Source organism: Pungitius pungitius, chromosome 5 (genome assembly GCF_949316345.1).
Source record: "Pungitius pungitius chromosome 5, fPunPun2.1, whole genome shotgun sequence".
NCBI classification, from domain to species: Eukaryota; Metazoa; Chordata; class Actinopteri; order Perciformes; family Gasterosteidae; genus Pungitius; species Pungitius pungitius.
In genome coordinates, this window is record NC_084904.1 from 23,858,659 (window position 1) to 23,879,817 (window position 21,159).

The window sequence follows — 21,159 nt, forward strand, 5'->3', positions numbered from 1 at the left end:
CCTGTCTCCCTCTCCTGTCTGTCTCTCACCTGTCTCCCTCTCCTATCTGTCTCTCACCTTTCTCCCTCTCCTATCTGTCTCTCACCTGTCTCCCTCTCCTATCTGTCTCTCACCTGTCTCCCTCTCCTATCTGTCTCTCACCTGTCTCCCTCTCCTATCTGTCTCTCACCTGTCTCCCTCTCCTGTCTGTCTCTCACCTGTCTCCCTCTCCTATCTGTCTCTCACCTGTCTCCCTCTCCTATCTGTCTCTCACCTGTCTCCCTCTCCTGTCTTTCTCTCCCTCTCCTATCTGTCTCTCACCTGTCTCCCTCTCCTATCTGTCTCTCACCTGTCTCCCTCTCCTATCTGTCTCTCACCTGTCTCCCTCTCCTATCTGTCTCTCACCTGTCTCCCTCTCCTGTCTGTCTCTCACCTGTCTCCCTCTCCTGTCTGTCTCTCACCTGTCTCCCTCTCCTATCTGTCTCTCACCTGTCTCCCTCTCCTATCTGTCTCTCACCTGTCTCCCTCTCCTGTCTGTCTCTCACCTGTCTCCCTCTCCTATCTGTCTCTCACCTGTCTCCCTCTCCTATCTGTCTCTCACCTGTCTCCCTCTCCTATCTGTCTCTCACCTGTCTCCCTCTCCTGTCTGTCTCTCACCTGTCTCCCTCTCCTGTCTTTCTCTCCCTCTCCTATCTGTCTCTCACCTGTCTCCCTCTCCTGTCTGTCTCTCACCTGTCTCCCTCTCCTGTCTGTCTCTCCCTCTCCTATCTGTCTCTCACCTGTCTCCCTCTCCTGTCTGTCTCTCCCTCTCCTATCTGTCTCTCACCTGTCTCCCTCTCATCCGTCTGTCTCTTACCTGTCTCAACCTCACCTGTCTCCCTCTCCTGTAGAAACCTTGCTGTCACGTCCTCCTTTTGTTTAATTGTCTGGTTTACTTCCTGTTGGTGATGGAGAGCTGCTCTCTGATTGGATGAGGCGGACGTTTCACAGACCTCCTTTTGGTGAAGACTATAATTAGTCCTCCGGGTGTCGGTTTGAGTCCCAGAGGACCAGCTGATTGACAGCTTTATTCTTAGCTCTTGAGGACAGGGGGCGAGCAGGAAGACTCAGAGTGTCTCCACAGACGCAGCCTCCATCAGTACCAAGACCTCCTGCCACAGTCAGCTGGTCTCGGACCCAGACCCTCCATCACCGTGGAAACGGGCCTTGCTTCTCTTGTCTGTTGACATTATGGTCATTTTGCACATTTTGATCTTATTTTATTCTTATATCACACCAATCACCTGAAAGACACTTTGCTGTATGTGTAACGTACGTGGCAATAAACAGCTTTTGATTATGAACAAAGAGCCGGTCCCGCTTTAACCAATGGGTCCATTGATCCTCAGGTCTTCATTCAGACTGGTGCTCCTCTGGAATGTTAATAATGTAAATGACTCTATAATAATACCTTCATGATTCAGTAATCATTTTAATAAGGATTATGTTAATTTATCACTAATAATTTGAATGCAACAATAATAATGCATCTAAAAAAGGACATGCAACCTCTGCGCATGTCCACAAAGATCAGCTGTGAAGGAGGCGGGGCTTCCGTGACACACCCGGAAGTGAGCCACACGTGTGTTGGTCTGTTCTCTCAGTATCGCGGTGAGTCCACCTCTTATATTTCTCTGTATCAAAATGAGGCCGTGTGTGTTAGCATGCGGCTAGCGTTAGCTAGACACGCGCGCGTCTGTGTGTGCGCGTGAGGACCTGGTCCATCCGCTCTTACGTCACGCTCTTCGTGACTTTGTTTCAAGTCGGAGCTAACGATGCTAAACGGTTAGCTGCAGGGTGAGTTGGTCCCTCCGGAGAGGACAAATTCATAATGTACCGTTCTGTGCCAATAAAGAGCCACTTTATCATTACCCGGCTTTATTGTTGACTGCCACCCAAAAACACCACGGGTTTTACACACCAGTAAGAAGCACAGCTCCCACAGCTCCCACTTCCTGTGTTCCCCCAAACTACACACATTACCCCGGAAGGGTTAATGTTCCCCAACCCGGGCCCCAGTAATCAATCAGAACCATATACACATTTAGGAACTTACGACACGCTACAATACGTTTTGTTCGTCATCACGTAAAGTCTTAGACGTTAGAGGGTCACGTGCTCTGTTTGTTTAGGATGAACCTCCACGTGGGTTTCTGCTCATACATGAGCACAATCAATCTAGAACTGTGATGAAGTTATTTACAGCTGTTTCTGAAATCCACCCCTACTGTGATCAGGTGGGCAGATGATGTCATCAACAGAGGACCAGCTGTGTCTGAACATCTGCAGCAGCGTCTCCTTCCCCCCCAGGAAGAAGCCACTGACGACGCAGCAGAGATGGACCAGAGTGAGTTATCAATAATGTGATCATCAGTATCAATAATGTGATCATCAGTATCAATAATGTGATCATCTGTCTCTGTTGATTCTCCAGAAGAAGCAGTGGGCAGAGAAGAGGAGGGTGGATTCCTCTGAAGAGGAGAAGATGATCAGCTCCTCCAAACAGAGGAGACGGGCCCAGGAGGAGGAGGAGGAGGAGGAGGAGGAGGAGGAGGTCACTCAGGTAAACACACCTGTCTCACCTTCCTGTCAGCTGACTCACACACTAACAAACGTCATAGAAGATAAATAAATAAATCCAGATGTTGACGATGGTGTTTGTTGTCATGGTGATGATGCCTACAGACTGACCAGAGGAAACTACAGAAGAAGAAGAAGAAGGAGGAGGAGGTGTTGACGACGGAGACAAGGATCATCAAGACTTCTTCTCTGTTCAGACATAACCCGGAAATCCCCGTCATCCTCAGGTACTGCTCTGTGATTGGTCCACAGCCCAGTGACATCATCCCTCGACTCACTGTGTGTTATTGATGACACTGATCACCTGTCGCCTCCTCTCCTTTTAGACCAGATGTCTCCCAGTTAAAGGAGCAGATCTTCACCAGCGACTCATTTTCAGACCTGGACCTCCATCCACACCTGGTAACACACACACACACACACACACACACACACAATCATGAACTCTGTTTTAGGGCTGGCAACATCTGAGTGAGAGCAGAGAGACGGACATTAAACAGTGTCAAACACAAGGAGGACGAGCAGGGCGCTATGCTAAGCTAGCTGCTAGGCTAAGCTATTACTGCCATGTCAACATCTCCCCTGCAGAGGACACCGCTGTGTCCCTAAAAGACGGTGGTTTGAAAACGTCCTGCTAAATGTGGGGACATTGTTGAGACGCCACCTCCAACATGATGACATGTGGAGTTTGTGTTAAAAATAACAATTTTACGGTTTATGAAGCGATTACTCGTTACATTCATTCATCGAGGTTAATGAATTAGTGCTGTTTTTGGTCATGTGACGCTCCACTCGGTTCACAGTGTAAACGTCACAACAAAGTCACTTGTGTGACGTTCATTTGACTTGTGAGTTTGCTGCTGTTTTTGTGCTCTTGTTGTGAACATTGAAGTCATTGTGACAGCTGAGGAGTGTGCTGTGCTGTGATTGGCTGGTTTCTGTCCATCAGGTGGCGACACTCAACAAAGTGCTGCATGTTTCCACAGTGACCAGGTCAGTACACACACACACACACACACACACACACACAGATGCACAGCTGGTTGCAGTGACATGTGTGTGTCTGCTTGTGTGTAGTGTTCAGAAACGCACGATTCCAGTCCTTCTGTCGGGGCGAGACGCGGTGGTTCGTTCTCAGACGGGTTCAGGTGAGACTTGTGCTACTGTTGCACTACTCGTAGTACTGTAGTACTTGTACCCTGGCAGTACTACTATCTCTCTTACCCCCCCAACCCGTGTCTCTGCAGGTAAGACGCTGTCCTACGCCGTCCCCGTGGTCCAGAGTCTGCAGGCGGCCCAACAGAAGGTCAAAAGGTCAGACGGCCCGCTGGCCGTCGTCATTGTCCCCACCAGAGAGGTCTGAGCTCTCACTTCGTCCCACCTGGACTCCAGTTTGTGATCCAACATGTGGTCCAGAACTTGAATCCCTCTCTTTCTGTGTCCGTCCCTCAGCTGGCCCAGCAGACATTCCAGATCTTCACAAAGCTTGTGAAGGTAAACAGAACCAAATTCTGATTTTAGTCAGGAGTTCTGTCCCGTTTAGCCGCGTCTTGTCTCCTGTAATCTGTTAAAAGCGTAATGAAGCATTTGTTTGTTTCTGCAGCCGTTCACCTGGATCGTCCCCGGTGTCCTGATGGGGGGAGAGAAGAGGAAGTCAGAGAAGGCCAGGTAGCATCCTTTAGCCTTGAGTCTTTTTATCAAGTCCACACCATCATCTCGTCTTTGTCCTCTAGAGCAGCAGTCCTCATAAGCATAAACACGACTAACTATGTATGACTCCTGCTACTTTCTGTTTAAGAATTTATTATGTGAATACGTTGAGAGCTGTGAAGAGCAGGACTTTTCCAGAGAATAGTTTCTGTAGATCAAAGTTCTGACTCGTTTCTGCCTTCAGGCTTCGTAAAGGAATCAACATCCTGGTTTCCACCCCCGGGCGTCTGGTGGATCACATCCAGAACACCCTGAGCGTCGGCTTCAGCCGCGTCCGATGGCTCATCCTGGACGAAGCTGACCGGTAAGTTTCTTCTCCACCTGTAGCCCCACCTCCCATAAGGCACCCCCGCTTTATGGTCTATGGGAGACCTGTCAATCAGGGTGTAGCCCCGCCCTAAAGCAGCCCCTCTTCATGGTCTCTTTGACTCTAAATGGACCATCAGTCACTAAATGAACATCATGCTGCACTGAAGAAGACTTGAAACTAGAACCTGTGTGTGTAGGACGTTGGACATGGGCTTTGAGAAGGATGTGACCATCATAGTGAACCGTCTGAACAGCACTGGTTCCAGCAGGCAGAACGTCCTGCTGTCAGCGACATTAACCCACGGTAAACAAATATCCTCTTTCTTTTATTTCATCTCAATGTAATTTGACTCTTTTCTCCTGTAACTTTAGTTTTAGGGGTTCAAATCAGGGACAAATGCCACTGAAGACATGAAGTTCTGTGTCTTACTGGATTTCAGTCATTTCTAAAGATGAAATCCTGCATGCTGATCACCTGTCTACATTACCTGAGCAGTACCTGATAGCAGTAAATGTCCTGCTTGTGTAAACTTTGATGGGGAAGCACTGGAGGGGTGGACGTGGTGCTTTATCTGCTCCACCAGCTGCTGAAGAGAGGAAACTTTAGACCTGAGGACCAGAGGAGATGTGAACACATCATCCATCCAACACGGAGTCGGTGCTGGTGTTTGAGGACAATTCATGTTGTTGACCTTATGGACCCAAACCGGGTCAGCCACGAGACGTTCAGACGTCACACTGATTCAAGTCCACCAGCGACTGACTTTTGGTGCTGAGCTAGCAAACATTTTCTCACACAACGTTACAACCAGGCAGCTATTTACCTTCTGTTTATAACTGGTAACCGTGGTTCTCAGTTCAACATCATTATTATTATTCTTATTGGATCCATGATCATTTACACATGAACTGGGGCGTTTCAGGTGTCACCCGGCTTGCAGACGTTTGTCTCAACGACCCGGTCCAAATCCAGGTGTCTGGCCTTGCCTCCTCTGACCTTGTCACCTCGGGCTCCGCTGTGACCTCTGACCCCGGCTCACTTCAATCAGAGAGCTTCGTTCTGCCCGAGGCCCTGAAGCAGTACGTGGTGGTGGTTCCCAGTAAGCTCAGATTGGTCTGCCTGGCTGCTTTCATACTGGAAAAATGCAAGGTGACCATATAAATAGGAATAAATGTTCATAATGAAGATCACAATACGTTGCCATGGTGACCGACCGTTTTTTTTTATCAGTTTGCTCAGGACAACAAAGTCATTGTCTTCACCTCGAGCTGCGAGGCAGTGGAGTTCCTCCACAGCCTCTTCTCCTCCGTCCTCTGCGGAGCCTCAGCCAATCAGAGGCCTCCGCTCAGCTTCCTGCGTCTCCACGGCAACATGAAGCAAGCAGTGAGCCGTCCGTCCCGTCGTTGCTCTGCCCGCCAGCTTTCACCCCAACTGGAGTCAGCGTGTGTTTGTTTTCTCCACCAGGAGCGCTCGGATGTCTTCCAGCAGTTCTCAGTGTCTCGGTGTGGAGTTCTGCTGTGTACGGTGAGTGTGTCCGTCGCTCTACATGCTACGTCACGTGTTCATGTGTCGCTCTACATGCTACGTCACGTGTTCATGTGTCGCTCTACATGCTACGTCACGTGTTCATGTGTCGCTCTACATGCTACGTCACGTGTTCATGTGTCGCTCTACATGCTACGTCACGTGTTCATGTGTCACTCTACACGCTACGTCACGTGTTCATGTGTCGCTCTACATGCTACGTCACGTGTTCATGTGTCACTCTACATGCTACGTCACGTGTTCATGTGTCGCTCTACATGCTACGTCACGTGTTCATGTGTCGCTCTACATGCTACGTCACATGTTCATGTGTCGCTCTACATGCTACGTCACGTGTTCATGTGTCGCTCTACATGCTACGTCACGTGTTCATGTGTCGCTCTACATGCTACGTCACGTGTTCATGTGTCAATCTACACGCTACGTCACGTGTTCATGTGTCGCTCTACATGCTACGTCATGTGTTCATGTGTCGCTCTACATGCTACGTCACGTGTTCATGTGTCGCTCTACATGCTACGTCACGTGTTCATGTGTCGCTCTACATGCTACGTCACGTGTTCATGTGTCACTCTACATGCTACGTCACGTGTTCATGTGTCGCTCTACATGCTACGTCACGTGTTCATGTGTCGCTCTACATGCTACGTCACGTGTTCATGTGTCGCTCTACATGCTACGTCACGTGTTCATGTGTCGCTCTACACGCTACGTCACGTGTTCATGTGTCGCTCTTCACGCTACGTCACGTGTTCATGTGTCTCTGTACATGCTACGTCACGTGTTCATGTGTCGCTCTACATGCTACGTCACGTGTTCATGTGTCGCTCTACATGCTACGTCACGTGTTCATGTGTCGCTCTACATGCTACGTCACGTGTTCATGTGTCGCTCTACATGCTACGTCACGTGTTCATGTGTCGCTTTACATGCTACGTCACGTGTTCATGTGTCGCTCTACATGCTACGTCACGTGTTCATGTGTCGCTCTACATGCTACGTCACGTGTTCATGTGTCGCTCTACATGCTACGTCACGTGTTCATGTGTCGCTCTACATGCTACGTCACGTGTTCATGTGTCGCTCTACATGCTACGTCACGTGTTCATTTGTCGCTCTACATGCTACGTCACGTGTTCATGTGTCGCTCTACATGCTACGTCACGTGTTCATGTGTCGCTCTACATGCTACGTCACGTGTTCATGTGTCGCTCTACATGCTACGTCACGTGTTCATGTGTCGCTCTACATGCTACGTCACGTGATCATTTGTCGCTCTACATGCTACGTCACGTGTTCATGTGTCGCTCTACATGCTACGTCACGTGTTCATGTGTCTCTCTACATGCTACGTCACGTGTTCATGTGTCTCTCTACATGCTACGTCACGTGTTCATGTGTCTCTCTACATGCTACGTCACGTGTTCATGTGTCGCTCTACATCAGGGCGGTCAAACCTATTTCAGGTGCTATTTATGATGTACCAGCTGTAATAGAAATGAAATATTAGCCCGCGGATCAAAGATAATTCCACCATGGCCTTGAGTTTGACATTTGTGCTCTAAATGCTACATTATTTGTTAAATCCTTGTTAGAATTTGAATTGTTTGTGTTTAAGGACGTCGCAGCCAGAGGCTTGGACCTTCTTCAGGTCACCTGGATCATTCAGGTATCTACTCCAACTACAACATTTTAAGTTTTCCATCTTGGTTTCTGTCTGTGGCCATCTTGGTTTCTATCTGTGGCCATCTTGGATTATATCTGTGGTCATTTTGTGTCCTCAGTACACTCCTCCCACCACGGCAGCGGAATACGTTCATCGAGTCGGTAGGACGGCTCGTATCGGAGGAACAGGAAGCAGTCTTCTCTTCCTCACCCCCGCTGAGGCCGCCTTTGTTAACGAGCTGGCCAATCACAACATCAGGTTTGTTTGTCGATACCGTTAAAACGTGCAAGGCACTAACCAGGTCACTGATGATGCCAGTCCAGTATTTCTGGTGATCCACCTTCTGGTCTTTTTGGTTTCAGCCTATTGGACCTGAAGTTGCAGAACATCCTGTCCACTCTGATGCTGGATGACGCCTATAAGGGGCGGGGCAAATACCACAGCCAGGTGAGGTCACCTTTATAGAGCTAAAGGTGCTGAGAGGTCACGTGATGTTGGTTTTCTGATTCGATGACCCAATTGATCCTGGCTAGCGTTAGCATCCAAATTTAGTGTCTTGCTCAGAAGACCCTCAGAGGTTAAAACTATGCACGAATCCACCGACCAGATCTCTATTCAAACTATTGATTGTTGTCCTTTGTTATATTGACTATGTTTTAGGATAAAGTTGTCATCTTTTATAGAGAATCATCACAACCGCCAGTCTGTCCCCCCACCTGTCTGTCTTTCCCTACCTGTTCTTCTCACCCACCAACCCGTCTTTCTTTTAGTCCTCATCTAAAGCCCTGGAGCAGGAAACCAGAGAGAGGGCCACGGTCCTGCAGACTGAGTTTGAGAACTTCGTCCACTCGGACCTTCAGTCGGTGCAGAGGGCAAAGAGCGGTAAGCGACCTCTTGGGTTCATCGGGTTATGACTCGCTTCCTGTTTTTGACGCATGTCCCTTCGTGTCATCAGCGCTGCAGTCCTTCTTGCGGGCTTACACCGCTTACCCCTCCCACCTCAAACACATCTTCCACATCCGCTCCCTCCACCTGGGCCACGCCGCCAAGAGCTTCGGCCTGCGAGACGCTCCGCAGGGCCTGAGAGGCCCCGGGGCCCGCTGCCACAAAAACAACAACAACAACAACAAGGGGCCGAGGGTCCGCACCGCGGCAGTAAAGAGGTGTGTGTGTGTGTGTGTGTGTGTGTGTGTGTGTGTGTGTGTGTGTGTGTGTGTGTGTGTGTGTGTGTGTGTGTGTGTGTGTGTGTGTGTGTGTGTGTGTGTGTGTGTGTGTGTGTGTGTGTGTGTCATCATGCAGTGAGGTACTATGTTCTATCTTGTATCTTCAGCCTCTCGGCCCGTCAGCACTCTGAGTTCTCCAGCGGTTTGGAGGCAGCTGACGCCAAGAAGAAGAAGAAGAAGAGTGCAGTGTTTGGCCAGGAGGAGGAGGAGTAAGAATAATTAGACTCTGATGAAGATGTTTGATCTGTCTTGTTGGAAAATAAATGTATTTTTTGTCTCAGGTTTATTTTGACTCTCACTTTATATTATATCCAATACCTCCATGTTAACACTGCTGTAGGAGCAGCGTTTTTGTCTATGTATTTAAATGATGTTATTTAAGTGTGCCCCTACAGGCTTTGACCTCTGCTGACCTCTGGCATCCTAAAGACCATAAACCAACATTCTCCATCATCTGAGAAATCAACCAAAGTCCACAAAAGGAGTCTGGATCAGACTCGAGTCATTGATCTGCTTTCACAGTTTGTTTAATCAGAAAAATCCAAATACACAAACAACCAAAACAGGGCTTATTTGCATATTTATTGTGAGTCAAGTCTTCTGGTGTCGTTCTAGATGTGAACTTTGTGATCAGCGTTGATATGAACCAGGTCCGTCGGTCCAACAAGAACCGCTTGATCCTTTTAAATGTACATACGCAGTATATATATATATATATATATATATATATGTATGACAGCGGTGTCAGTGGGCGTGCGGCCCGCTGAGGACCGTGTGCTGGTACAGGTACAGGTCCGGTGTGGGCGGGGAACGAGGGAACAGGAAGTGTGAGGGCAGGAACATCCTGCCGGCTTCAGCCAGCAGCTCCAAACCGACGGTGGACTGACGCTTCCACTTAGTTCTGTCAAACGAGATGATCATCGTTATGCAACTATCAGATGAACATGAGGGTCTGAACCTGTTTAAATTTAAACTGCTTCATTCACATTTGCATGTTTCATTTAGCGGAGACTTTGACCCAAAGCGACTTACAGTAAGAACAGAAAGACCAGAACCACAAATAAGTGCCATCGTCAAGGGCTCCCTAGTCCAGGTCTGTGGGTCCAGGTACTACCTAGTCCAGGTCTGTGGGTCCAGGTGCTACCTAGTCCAGGTCTGTGGGAACAGGTGCTACCTAGTCCAGGTCTGTGGGTCCAGGTCTGGTGGGTCCAGGTCTGTGGGACCAGGTGCTCCCTAGTCCAGGTCTTTGGGACCAGGTGCTCCCTAGTCCAGGTCTGGTGGGTCCAGGTGCTACTGATGGGGAGCTCAATCCACCATTAAGGAGCCTGGACAGCTGGGATGTTTGGCTTTTTGTGAGGGAGCAGATTGATGCAGAGCGGGGAGAACGTTCAGGGACAGACGGTCGGACCAGGTCCTGGATGTAGACTGGACCCGAGCTGTTGAAACCAAATACCATTCTTTAGGGATGCGGGCAGCCCCTGGTACCCAGTGGAGGACTGAAGTTAAAGACCAGTTAAGCTGCTGCAGAGGTTGGGTGGTGCTGGCAGGTGGAGGAGTTACAATAGTCACGGTGTGAAATGACCAGAACCGTCTGAGCTTACCTCCGGTTCTGGTACCAGGTCTTGACCTGGGTGTCGCTGAGCTGCAGGGAGGACGCCAGCTCCATCCGGTCCTGGACACTCAGGTACTTCTGCTTGTGGAAGCTCTTCTCCAGCCTGGTCAGCTGCTGCTCGCTGAAGGCCGTCCGAGCTTTACGGGGCTTCTTCTGATGGTCGGCTTCGTCACAAGCAGTCAGTTAGAATTCACCTCGTGGAGGGTTTTATTTTGAAGGGACGGGGGTGGGGGAAGGGGGGTACTGACATCTTTGAACTGAATTTATTCATACAAATACATTATTGAAGTAATTGAGATACATATTAGTAAAGGTCAGGGGGCTCTAGTAAAGGTCAGGGGGCTCTAGTAAAGGTCAGGGGGCTCTAGGTTCAGTTCGTACAATAAAATCACGGGAGATGGAAAGTTTAGACAAATTTACTTGCAGTACGTTTCATTTTAAATTATGAATCTGCCATCAAGTGTTTGTTCTTTAAACATAAAAGCCATAAAATTCTGTTTATTTTGGAGACAATTAATGAGCAGCTCCGACATTATTTATTAATACATCCTCAATAAAGACCGATTAATTCATTTTTGTTGAAATATGAAAATATAACTAATAAAAAAACTGAGCTGAATATGAGAAATTATGAAGGATCATCAACTCCCATTAATGCTTGTTATTATAATCTATAATTACAATATTATTAGGACGCTCGGAACGAAATGAAATGAGAATAAATCAGTTATTTTAATAAGAGGTTTTTCACAAAGAGCTGAAATATTCTGTTTAGTAGATTTCCTCATCGATAATCGACCAGTTTGACTTGCATTTAAATGTCTCCTGCACACATGATCAGATTAAAGCATTTGTTTTACATTAGTCTACAGATTATTTTAATTATTTGAATAAAAGGATTCAAATATTGTCTCTCACCTCTGGTCTCACTGTCGGAGCCGCTCACGCTTTTATCCTGAAAATCTTCTTCCGGTCCGAAATGGAACGACTCGGGTTCGAGCTTGAACGGTCCCGGGTCCCGGCGGTCTGGTCCCGGGCTCGGGGGGGACCGGCGGTCCGCAAGAATGTCCCGGATGAGGAAAGAGGAGCTGAAGAAGTGGTTGCGGGGCTGCAGCTGCTGGGGGTGACCGAGGGGCCGGGCACAGTGCAGCCGGAGATCAGGCTCTCTCTGCGGGGAAGGAGGTGCCGAGCGGCCGGGCGCCGTGCGGAGCTCCGCAGGAGGAGAGAGGAGCGCGTCAATGAGGAACCCGGAGCAGCCGGAGGCGGGGACGTCCATCTCCTCCTCGGGCGCACTCAGGTGAGTGTGAGGCACTCAACCAGGTGTGCGCGGCAGAAAGTGAGCGACTGTGACGTCATCGTGCTGGTTTCAAATGATGGGACTCACGAAATGAGAACGAGATGTTTATTGATCCACCGATCAGCAGCTCTGAGATCTGAAGAAACCACAGGAAACTCCAGGTTGGGTTTGGACTATGACCAGCACCAGAACCACGTGAGAACAACCACCTGAGACCAGAACCAAACAATAGTAGCAGAATAATTAGAGATTCGTAAACCAACTGGAGGATAAATATAAAACTAGTAAACAAAGGTCTGAAATGTCCTCACAAAGATAGAAGTACAAAACGTGTGTGTGTGTGTGTGTGTGTGTGTGTGTGTGTGTGACAGCATGATGGTTGCCTGAAGGCATGTTTCCTTCAGATAAATACAGCATGACAGCTGACCGCTGCTAAACCTCACACACACACACACACACAGATAGATGCTGCTTACTTGTTCCTGGAGCCTTCAGTCATCAAGCTCCTCTTTAGTGGAAGCTGGTTCCACTAAAGACGTTCCTCTTTGGTACCGTTAGAACTGGCTCAGCTTAGTCTGGACCGGCCCGTTGTTAAGCTGCTGGAGGACGTCTCAGGACACACAGAGCTCCTCTCTGTCTCGTTCAGATCTCATTAATGCACATCACTAATGTCTAATGACTCAATCTGAACGTTTGGACACACCTTCTCATTGAATGTTTTTACTTTATTTTATTGACATTGTAGATTACTATTGAAGACATCAGAACTATGAAGGGACACATACTAAATGAACCAGAATACTTTGGACCTTCTGCTGCTTTGATGACGGCTTTGACCCTCTTGGCCTTCATTCAAACAGCTTCACCAGGGAGTCATGTGGAAAGTTCTCCAACCGCCTCCAAGGAGTTCCAGAGGTTTTGAGCACAGTGTGTGAGACGGTGTGTGGGACAGCGTGTGAGACGGCGTGTGGGACAGTGTGTGGGACGGTGTGTGGGACAGTGTGTGAGACAGTGTGTGAGACAGCGTGTGAGACGGTGTGTGGGACAGCGTGTGAGACGGTGTGTGGGACAGCGTGTGAGACGGCGTGTGGGACAGTGTGTGGGACGGTGTGTGGGACAGTGTGTGAGACAGTGTGTGGGACAGTGTGTGAGACAGTGTGTGAGACAGCGTGTGAGACGGTGTGTGGGACAGCGTGTGAGACGGTGTGTGGGACAGTGTGTGAGACAGCGTGTGAGACGGCGTGTGGGACAGTGTGTGGGACGGTGTGTGGGACAGCGTGTGAGACGGTGTGTGGGACAGTGTGTGAGACAGCGTGTGGGACAGTGTGTGGGACAGCGTGTGAGACGGCGTGTGGGACAGTGTGTGGGACGGTGTGTGGGACAGTGTGTGGGACAGTGTGTGGGACAGCGTGTGAGACGGTGTGTGGGACAGCGTGTGAGACGGTGTGTGGGACAGTGTGTGGGGCTCATACAGGAAGTGATGTCCTAACGGATCATGTGATCTCAGAACTCTCCCTATAAAACGTTAATCTAACTGATATTGCTCTGATGGAGGTTCTGCCTGATGGAGGTTCTACCTGATGGAGGTTCTACCTGATGGAGGTTCTGCCTGATGGAGGTTCTGCCTGATGGAGGTTCTACCTGATGGTGGCTCATCTAAGGTTCCTTCCCATCTCATAAAGAGATCTCCTCAAGCTGGAGAGCTTTCCTAGTGCACGTAAACGCAACACAGCAGTGACGTCAGCCTTCTCGCAGCTCCGCTAGAATAAAACTGGTCTATTGAAGTATGATTCTCTCTCTAAGAGCCGACGCCAACACAAATGTCGTTGCCATAGCAACCCAACGCGAGTGGTCAGAAGAGGAGCCTGGTCTCTGTCTGTGTCCCCTGCGGATCAATAGTCGTCATCGATGACATTTTACTGCACTAAAGTATCGACCAGTGTTCACATCGTGGTGTCTCTGGGCTCTCATGTCGGGCCGCGGCTCTCCGCTCGTCGTGGGCTCGATCCTAGCGGTTCTCTGACGGTCCGCTCCTAGGTAGTACCCCCCCGGTTCGGTAGGGATGCTGCGGTTCTGGCTTCGAGCGGCGGCGCTTCTCTGGCTGGCCCCCGGGTGTCTCGGCACGGCAGCCCGGTTGTACAGGGAGGAGGACCCGCTGGTGATCCTCAGCGGCCGCAGCCTGCAGCCCGCCGTGCAGAACTCGTCGTCGGCCTGGCTGGTCCAGTTCTACTCGTCCTGGTGCGGACACTGCATCCAGTACTCCGGCACCTGGAAGGCTCTGGCTCAGGACGTCAAAGGTACCGCGGCACCGGCTGCGTTCGAAATACCGCCCGGTACCGCACTGCCGGTTGATCGTTGACACAAAGCGGTCCGTCCGGCATGAACCCGAACCTCAACGCGACTCCGAAGTAGCCGATTTATCAATGGAGTCTTTAGGAGCTCGTTGCTGCAGAGGAATATAAATAAACGTTGTTCATACTCTATACGCGTTTGTTTGGACGTCATTAACAACTTGATTATTTGAGGTTTAATTCATTAGAAACTAATTCATTAACAGATTCCTGCGCGTTTCAGTCAGCAGTTGCCGTTAGCTTAATGAGGCTAATAAAGGCGAGCAGGTGGTTGTGTCACCAGAGAGCTCGCGGTTGGTTCCATGCAACGGAAAGGTGACACGACAGGTATCCGAGCAACGCCACGTGACGCATGAATCACAGTTTGACAAGTTCAACTGATTCATTCACTTCACGGAGCGGTTAGCTCGGCTAGCCGAGTTAGCTCAGCTAGCCGAGTTAGCTCGGCTCGAGTTAGCTCGATTAGCTCGGCTAGCTCAGCTAGCTGCGTTAGCTCGATTAGCTCGGCTAGCTCAGCTAGCTGCGTTAGCTCGGTTAGCTCGGCTAGCTGCGTTAGCTCGGCTAGCCTACGGAGACTGATTAAATCTGTGTAAACTTTATTGATGCCAAACTGATTTTTCTTGATAAATGATAATGTTTAAATGTTGTTTCTTTAATCCAGTTTAAACTTTCAAAGTAAAAATCAGTCCGTTAATAAAATGCACGCACACATGCAGCCACACAACCTGTGTGAACGCGTCTCTAGTGTCCATCTGTCCTCTTCTCCCCGGGGAGACATGGGACTGGAGAGCAGCTGCTCTGACACGCACCATCACGCACACGCACCATCACGCACACGCACCATCAAACAGTGTAACAATACTGAAAGAATCGGTCTCTATCTGCCCCCTGTCTCCAATGTCTCTGTCCCTCAGACTGGCGTCCTGTCTTCAGCGTGGGGGTGCTGGACTGCGCTCAAGAAGACAACTTTGACGTCTGTAAAGAATTCGGCATCAAGTTCTACCCGACATTCCGAGTATGTACTAGTACCTTGTTATACTCTGTTGTCAATGTACTAGTACCTCGTTATACTCTGTTGTCAATGTACTAATACCTTGTTATACTCTGTTGTCAATGTACTAATACCTTGTTATACTCTGTTGTCAATGCACTAGTACCTCGTTATACTCTGTCAATGTACTAATACAGGGGTCAATGTACTAGTACCTCGTTATACTCTGTCAATGTACTAATACAGGGGTCAATGTACTAGTACCTCGTTATACTCTGTCAATGTACTAATACAGGGGTCAATGTACTAATACCTTGTTATACTCTGTTGTCAATGTACTAATACAGGGGTCAATGTACTAATACCTTGTTATACTCTGTCAATGTACTAGTACCTTGTTATACTCTGTTGTCAATGTACTAATACAGGGGTCAATGTACTAATACCTTGTTATACTCTGTTGTCAATGTACTAATACAGGGGTCTTCAACTAAAATGTGAAGAGGTCCAGTTAGAGAAGTTTTCTAGAAGCAAAGGTCCAGAAGATCATGTGACACCTTGGTGATTAAATAGAGGAATAGAGGCGTATCAACATCTGCACGTAATCACATGACTAACAATATTGACTGTCACGTAACAAAGAACTTAACATATATGTGACTGCAAATATGACTAATGTTCTCTCAATTAACTAATTAAAAGTAGGGCTACATTTAAAAAAATGCCTTGAATTTCAGCTTTTCTGCTTCACATTTGGACACTAAGCAAGTTATAAATAATAACTCTAAACATTTTAACAATCAAACGGTTTAATACTATATATATATATATATATATACACCCCCCCTCCCCCCAGTTGTCACCTTTTTCACCCCCCCTTGTCAGTTTGCAGGTATGCTATTTCATGACATTGTGTACTAGTCCTACATAGTAATGGTGCTCTGGATGTCCTCAGTACTTCCATGCTCACAGTCCAGGGACAGACAAAGGGACGTCCTACAGAGGTGAGACACATGCTCAACCTGCCGGTCTCTGTCTTTCTACCCGTCTGTCTCTAACCTGCCCGTCTGTCTCCAGGTGCAGACCAAGAGGTCCAGTCAGTGAGACAGTTAATGGTCCAAATCCTGCAGAACCACACCAAGGCCGACTGGCCGGACCAGTGTCCTTCGCTGGAGCTATACAGGTACCAGAACCAGTAGGAACCAGTCTAGAACCGGACTGATCCAGAACCCAGTGTTTGCCTCCTCAATGACAGGATGTGGTTCTGTGTGTGGTTCTAGTTCTGAAGAGCTGCTCCCTCTGCTGGGTCAAAGGTCAGACCACTACACTGCCATCATCATAGAGGAGCCTGACTCCTACGTAGGGCGAGAGGTAACCTTATCAAGTCATAGGGGGGGGCGCGGGTAGAAGGAGGGGGGGACCAGAAAGAGTGAAGATTCATAATTTATTGTGATGACTACAACACATGCACCCCCCCCCCCCCCCCCCCCCCACAGGTGGCCCTGGACCTGCTCCAGTTCTCCGGGGTGGAGGTGAAGAGAGCTCTGAGCTCTGATCTCCGTTTGCTGGATGTTCTGAAGGTCTCAACCTTCCCCTCAGTGTACCTGCTGCAGCCCAACGGCACACACACACACTTGCATGTGTGAGTGGACACACACACACACACACACACTCTGATGCCCACACAGTCATTTTAGTCTCATAACGTTTTATTTCTATTTATTTAAAAATACTTCTCACTGCCCTCCTCACCCCCCCAGTGAGAAGCGCCTGAGGTTCTTCTTCTCCTCCTTGTTGAGGAGCTTACCAGGAGTGCAGCTGAGGTGGAGGTCTGATGGTACCGGTGGAGACCTAATGGCAGCGCAGGAGAACAAGCGGAGCAGTGAGACCTGGAGGGACCTGGACCGGTGAGGGAATCAGACCACCGGCTCCGATCTGATCCGGACTCAGCACATCCACTTAAGTGTGTGTGTGTGTGTGTGTGTGTGCGTGTGTGTGTGTGTGTGTGTGCGCGCGCAGGTCAAAGGTTTATGCGGCTGATCTGGAGTCAGCGCTCCACTACCTGCTGAGAGTCGAGCTGGCTTCCCACAACACCTTGGAAGGGGAGGAGCTACAGGTCTTCAAGGACTTTGTTACTCTGGTTGCTAAGGTAACAGAGCGCAGACCGTTCAGTCCTAAATTACCCAAAATGCTACTGTGCCTGACTTGCCTCCACTGGTGCAGCTGTATCCAGGTGGAGGTTCTGTGGTGAAGCTGATGGAGACGCTCTCTGATTGGCTGCTCAGTCTGCCTCTTCCACAAATCCCTTACCAGGCCGTGCTGGACCTGGTAGACAACAAGATGAGGGTGAGACACGCACACAGACGCACACAGACGCACACAGCGAGAGCTGACTTCCTGTCTCTGTCCAGATCTCCGGCGTGTTCCTCGGTGCAGAGCTGCGCTGGGTTGGTTGCCAGGGCAGCAGGGCGGGGCTTAGAGGTTACCCGTGCTCTCTATGGACTCTGTTCCACGTCCTGACCATCCAGCATGAGGCCACGCCCACTGCCCTGGACAACACAGGTACACACACCACTCACACAAAGAAATCCCACATGAGTACTGGAACATCTGGGTACAGTTCTGTCCCTCCCTCTACCTGTCTGCAGGTCTGGAGGCCAAAGCGTCCCCGGTGCTGCAGGTGATGCGTCGTTACATCTCCACGTTCTTCGGTTGTGAGGAATGTGGTCGACATTTTGAAGAAGCAGCTTCTAACACTGTGGAGACAGTCCACAACCCAAAGGAGCAGGTCCTCTGGTTGTGGACCCAACACAACCTGGTCAACTCAAGACTGGCAGGTACCCACATTACTACACATTGCTACACACTGCTACACACTGCTACACATTGCTACACACTGCTACACACTGCTACACACTGCTACACACTGCTACACACTGCTACACACTGGAGCAGCAGGGTTTGGTTGATGATGTAATAACATAAGCTCCTCCCCTTCCAGGCTCTCTTAGCGATGACCCCCTCTTCCCTAAAGCTCCGTGGCCGAGCCCCTCCCTCTGCGCCTCCTGCCACGAGGAGAAACACGGCGTCCACGTGTGGAACCTGGACCAGGTCCTCATCTTCCTCAGGCACCACTACGGCGCCGCCAACATCTCCCCGAAATACTCGCTGACTCCCCCACTACTCCACGCACCCCCTGCCGATCCAAATCCTCATCCTCAGCCCAATCCGGATCCAGTACCGGCCAGCCAGCCAGAGCCAGAGCCAGGAGGAGGAGTGAAGGAGGCCAAGAAGCAGCTGGAGCTGGGACACCAGGCTCTGGGTGGGGAGAAGGTTCTGGTTCTGGGAGGAGGACAAGGCGGGGTTTGGATTTTGGGTCTGGGTTTCAACAGCGTGGACATGAGTCTGTGTGTGGTTCTGTACGTCTGCTCCTGCCTCGTCCTCATGCTCCTCTTCTTCTTCTTCAAAGTCCGGTCCAGGAGGTGGAAGCTGCGACACACCCGCCTGCCCATCTGAGCGGGTCTGAGGGTCACCTGGACCTGCACCTCTGGACCCTCATGTGCCATGTTTTGCATTTTAAAAAGCTAGTTGGGGTTTCTGTATTTATAGAATCTATTTTGACCATGTGACCTTTGAACATGTGCCCATGTGATGAAAGTCATGTGACTTTCATCAGGAAGTCTCATCTTTAATATCTGATGAGCATTTTTATCCAGAAGTCATCATTTAAAGAGAATCTTTATCTGATAAAATGTTCAAATGTTTTTAAACATGAGCAAAGAAATAGAAAATGTTTTTTAAATGTATTTTTTCTTTAATTGATTTCAAATGTTTAATTTGACCATTTAAACATATTATCAATTCAATACGAATTACTTAGAAATTATTCATAGATTATAAATTGGTAGCTGAAATCAAAAAAAAATTTGAGCATTAAATGTATTCAGCTGCAAAAAGCTTAACCCTAAAAATGGATTATTACATTTATTTAGTTTATTTGAATTGAAGTGTAACTCTTCTCTCCGATGGGACCTGAACGCACCGTCCGACCTGCTCCTTCCTTTGGTTCTCATCGGTTTCAATGAGATTTGTAAATAATCCGTCTGAATAAATCCGGTTGCAAATCAATGACTCCACTTCACTCAGGTCTCCACTATTCAAGGTTCTGATGGTTCCTCCAGAACCCCTCTAGTGTCCCCCAGGTGCACCAACATCTAGACTGGATAGATTAACTCTCAGGACCATGATTCAGGTCACACTGGACCTGAGGTGGTTCATCTGGGTCCTGGAGAGGTGTCTGTACCTGGACCCCTGGGGTTTTTCTCAATTACCCCCCTCCAACAGAAGGTCAGAGTCTTCCGGTTGTCAGCCTGACCCCTCTGACTGGACACGGGGTCCTTCAGACTCCAAATGTCCACAAAGAGTTTGCACTACTGTACAAATGTCCCGGGGATGTTTGTCTGGATCAGTGAGGCCTCAGACTTGGTTTATGAGACCATTTGATCAGCGGAAGAAACTGTCTGTGTGGCAGGAGGTCTTGGTCCTGATGGACCTCAGCCTCCTGCCGGATGGAAGGGGCACAAACAGTTCATGTCCAGGGTCAGAGGGGTCAGCTACAATCCTTCTGGCTGCTTCAGAGTCCTGGAAGCGAACAAGTCCTGGAGAGACTGCAGATTGCAGCCAATCACCTTCTCTGCAGAGCGATGACACGCTGCAGCCGGCCCTTGTCCTTGGCTGTGGCTGCAGCGTACCACAAGGTGATGGAGCTGATGTTCCGCTCCCACTTGAGGTCCTGGTGATGATGGAGCCCAGGAAACGGAAGGAGTCCACAGTGGTGACGGGGGAGTCACACAGGGTGAGGGGGGGGGGGGTGGGGGTGCATACTTCCTGAAGTCCACGACCATCTCCACTGTCTTCAGGGCGTTGAGCTCCAGGTTGTTCTGGCTGCACCACGTCACCAGGTGGTCAGACTCCCACCTGCAGGCGGACTCGTCCCCACCAGAGATCAGTCCAACGAGGGTGGTGTCATCAGCTAACTTCAGGAGCTTGACGGACTGGTGACTGGAGGTGCAGCTGATGGTGTACAGGGAGAAGAGCAGAGGGGGAAGAACGCAGCCTTTGGGGGGAACCGGTGCTGATGGACCGAGAGGCAGAGACGTGTTTCCCCAGCTTCACGTGCTGCTTCCTGTCGGACAGGAAGTCAGTGATCCACTTGCAGGTGGAGTCGGGCACGTGCAGCTGGGAGAGTTTGTCCTGGAGGTGGAGCCTCCTCACGGGCTTTAAGTCCTGTAGCAGCAACGCATTCCAAAACTCCTCCAGCGGGTTCACGCCTCCATCCCCTCCACCTCCTTCTCGGCCAGAGCCTCACCACCCACCTGGAAATCAGCTGGGGGCTTGCACCGCTGCTCCCTCTGCCTCCTCTGCTCCATGACCCTACGCCCCCCCCCTGAACAGCAGAAATAGACCCAGAACCACTAGAGACTGCTGTAGCTGCTATTGTGTGCGTGCGAGTGTGTGTGTGTGTGTGTGTGCGTGTGCGTGTGCACGCACTATGTACTCGGCATGCCAACTCAGCCTGAGCACTGCAATGCAGAGCTGTGCATTTGGCCAAGTCATGGCTCACGTACACACATCAAACCCACTTACACACACAGTTACACACACGCATGCACACACACACGCACGTGTATTATTGTGTGTGTATTAATATTCCACCTTGCAGTGTGTCTGTGAATGATGTCCGTCTCTCTCTTCCTCTCTCGTCCTCTGCAGGGCCGTTAGCCGCATTAGCTCCCTCTTCTGTCCTCAGATGACTCCTCCTCCTCGGCTGTCTGCTGTCCCCCCCCCCCCCCCCCC

At 49.7% G+C, this 21,159-nt stretch overlaps 3 protein-coding genes and 1 long non-coding RNA gene across 6 annotated transcripts; 2 read left to right on the plus strand and 2 right to left on the minus strand.

Annotated features, from left to right (window-relative positions):
- The first annotated feature begins 1,411 nt into the window (after window positions 1-1,411).
- ddx31 (DEAD (Asp-Glu-Ala-Asp) box polypeptide 31) lies at window positions 1,412-9,338 on the plus strand. Its single transcript, XM_062562669.1, has 21 exons — window positions 1,412-1,629; window positions 2,256-2,365; window positions 2,453-2,581; window positions 2,704-2,825; window positions 2,925-3,000; window positions 3,548-3,591; window positions 3,676-3,746; window positions 3,846-3,955; window positions 4,051-4,092; window positions 4,202-4,266; window positions 4,493-4,612; window positions 4,815-4,921; window positions 5,541-5,767; window positions 5,849-6,001; window positions 6,083-6,142; window positions 7,782-7,832; window positions 7,948-8,087; window positions 8,192-8,276; window positions 8,600-8,711; window positions 8,785-8,992; window positions 9,160-9,338. Exons 1-21 carry the CDS (start codon window positions 1,503-1,505, stop codon window positions 9,263-9,265), a joined length of 2,265 nt encoding a protein of 754 aa, XP_062418653.1. The 5' UTR covers window positions 1,412-1,502; the 3' UTR covers window positions 9,266-9,338.
- A 223-nt stretch (window positions 9,339-9,561) lies between these two features.
- barhl1a (BarH-like homeobox 1a) lies at window positions 9,562-13,195 on the minus strand. Of its 3 annotated transcripts, XM_037483202.2 has the most exons (4): window positions 12,438-13,195; window positions 11,583-12,097; window positions 10,654-10,828; window positions 10,227-10,488 (listed from the first exon to the last, which is right to left on the minus strand). In XM_037483202.2, exons 2-4 carry the CDS (start codon window positions 11,938-11,940, stop codon window positions 10,227-10,229), a joined length of 795 nt encoding a protein of 264 aa, XP_037339099.2. In that variant the 5' UTR covers window positions 11,941-12,097; window positions 12,438-13,195. The 3 variants fall into 3 exon arrangements, with proteins under 3 accessions (XP_037339100.1, XP_037339099.2, XP_037339098.2); XM_037483203.2 differs by lacking the exons at window positions 10,227-10,488; window positions 12,438-13,195 and adding an exon at window positions 9,562-9,953 and having other exon boundaries at window positions 11,583-12,322; XM_037483201.2 differs by lacking the exon at window positions 12,438-13,195 and having other exon boundaries at window positions 11,583-12,322.
- A 344-nt stretch (window positions 13,196-13,539) lies between these two features.
- On the plus strand, window positions 13,540-19,431 carry qsox2 (quiescin Q6 sulfhydryl oxidase 2). The gene is made up of 12 exons (XM_037483328.2): window positions 13,540-14,258; window positions 15,227-15,327; window positions 16,259-16,307; window positions 16,381-16,486; window positions 16,584-16,674; window positions 16,800-16,945; window positions 17,064-17,210; window positions 17,323-17,452; window positions 17,527-17,649; window positions 17,715-17,865; window positions 17,952-18,140; window positions 18,305-19,431. Exons 1-12 carry the CDS (start codon window positions 14,024-14,026, stop codon window positions 18,817-18,819), a joined length of 1,983 nt encoding a protein of 660 aa, XP_037339225.2. The 5' UTR covers window positions 13,540-14,023; the 3' UTR covers window positions 18,820-19,431.
- LOC134129104 (uncharacterized) lies at window positions 17,727-21,156 on the minus strand. Its single transcript, XR_009956293.1, has 3 exons — window positions 21,019-21,156; window positions 17,942-18,096; window positions 17,727-17,852 (listed from the first exon to the last, which is right to left on the minus strand). It is a non-coding gene; the product is annotated as an uncharacterized LOC134129104 (long non-coding RNA).
- Between the last annotated feature and the right edge of the window lie 3 nt (window positions 21,157-21,159).

Excerpts from the sequence above, each read along its gene's own strand:
- barhl1a (XM_037483202.2), bottom strand. The coding sequence starts at position 11,940 with ATGGACGTCCCCGCCTCCGGCTGCTCCGGGTTCCTCATTGACGCGCTC. Across the intron at positions 10,829-11,582 it reads CTCCGACAGTGAGACCAGAG|CCGACCATCAGAAGAAGCCC; the intron begins GTGAGAGACAAT and ends CTTGTGACGAAG. Across the intron at positions 10,489-10,653 it reads ACCTGGTACCAGAACCGGAG|CTCGGGTCCAGTCTACATCC; the intron begins GTAAGCTCAGAC and ends TGGTTTCAACAG.
- qsox2 (XM_037483328.2), top strand. The coding sequence starts at position 14,024 with ATGCTGCGGTTCTGGCTTCGAGCGGCGGCGCTTCTCTGGCTGGCCCCC. Across the intron at positions 16,308-16,380 it reads CAAAGGGACGTCCTACAGAG|GTGCAGACCAAGAGGTCCAG; the intron begins GTGAGACACATG and ends GTCTGTCTCCAG. Across the intron at positions 17,866-17,951 it reads CACTGCCCTGGACAACACAG|GTCTGGAGGCCAAAGCGTCC; the intron begins GTACACACACCA and ends ACCTGTCTGCAG.
- ddx31 (XM_062562669.1), top strand. The coding sequence starts at position 1,503 with ATGCATCTAAAAAAGGACATGCAACCTCTGCGCATGTCCACAAAGATC. Across the intron at positions 2,366-2,452 it reads CGCAGCAGAGATGGACCAGA|AAGAAGCAGTGGGCAGAGAA; the intron begins GTGAGTTATCAA and ends TTGATTCTCCAG. Across the intron at positions 6,143-7,781 it reads GTGGAGTTCTGCTGTGTACG|GACGTCGCAGCCAGAGGCTT; the intron begins GTGAGTGTGTCC and ends TTTGTGTTTAAG.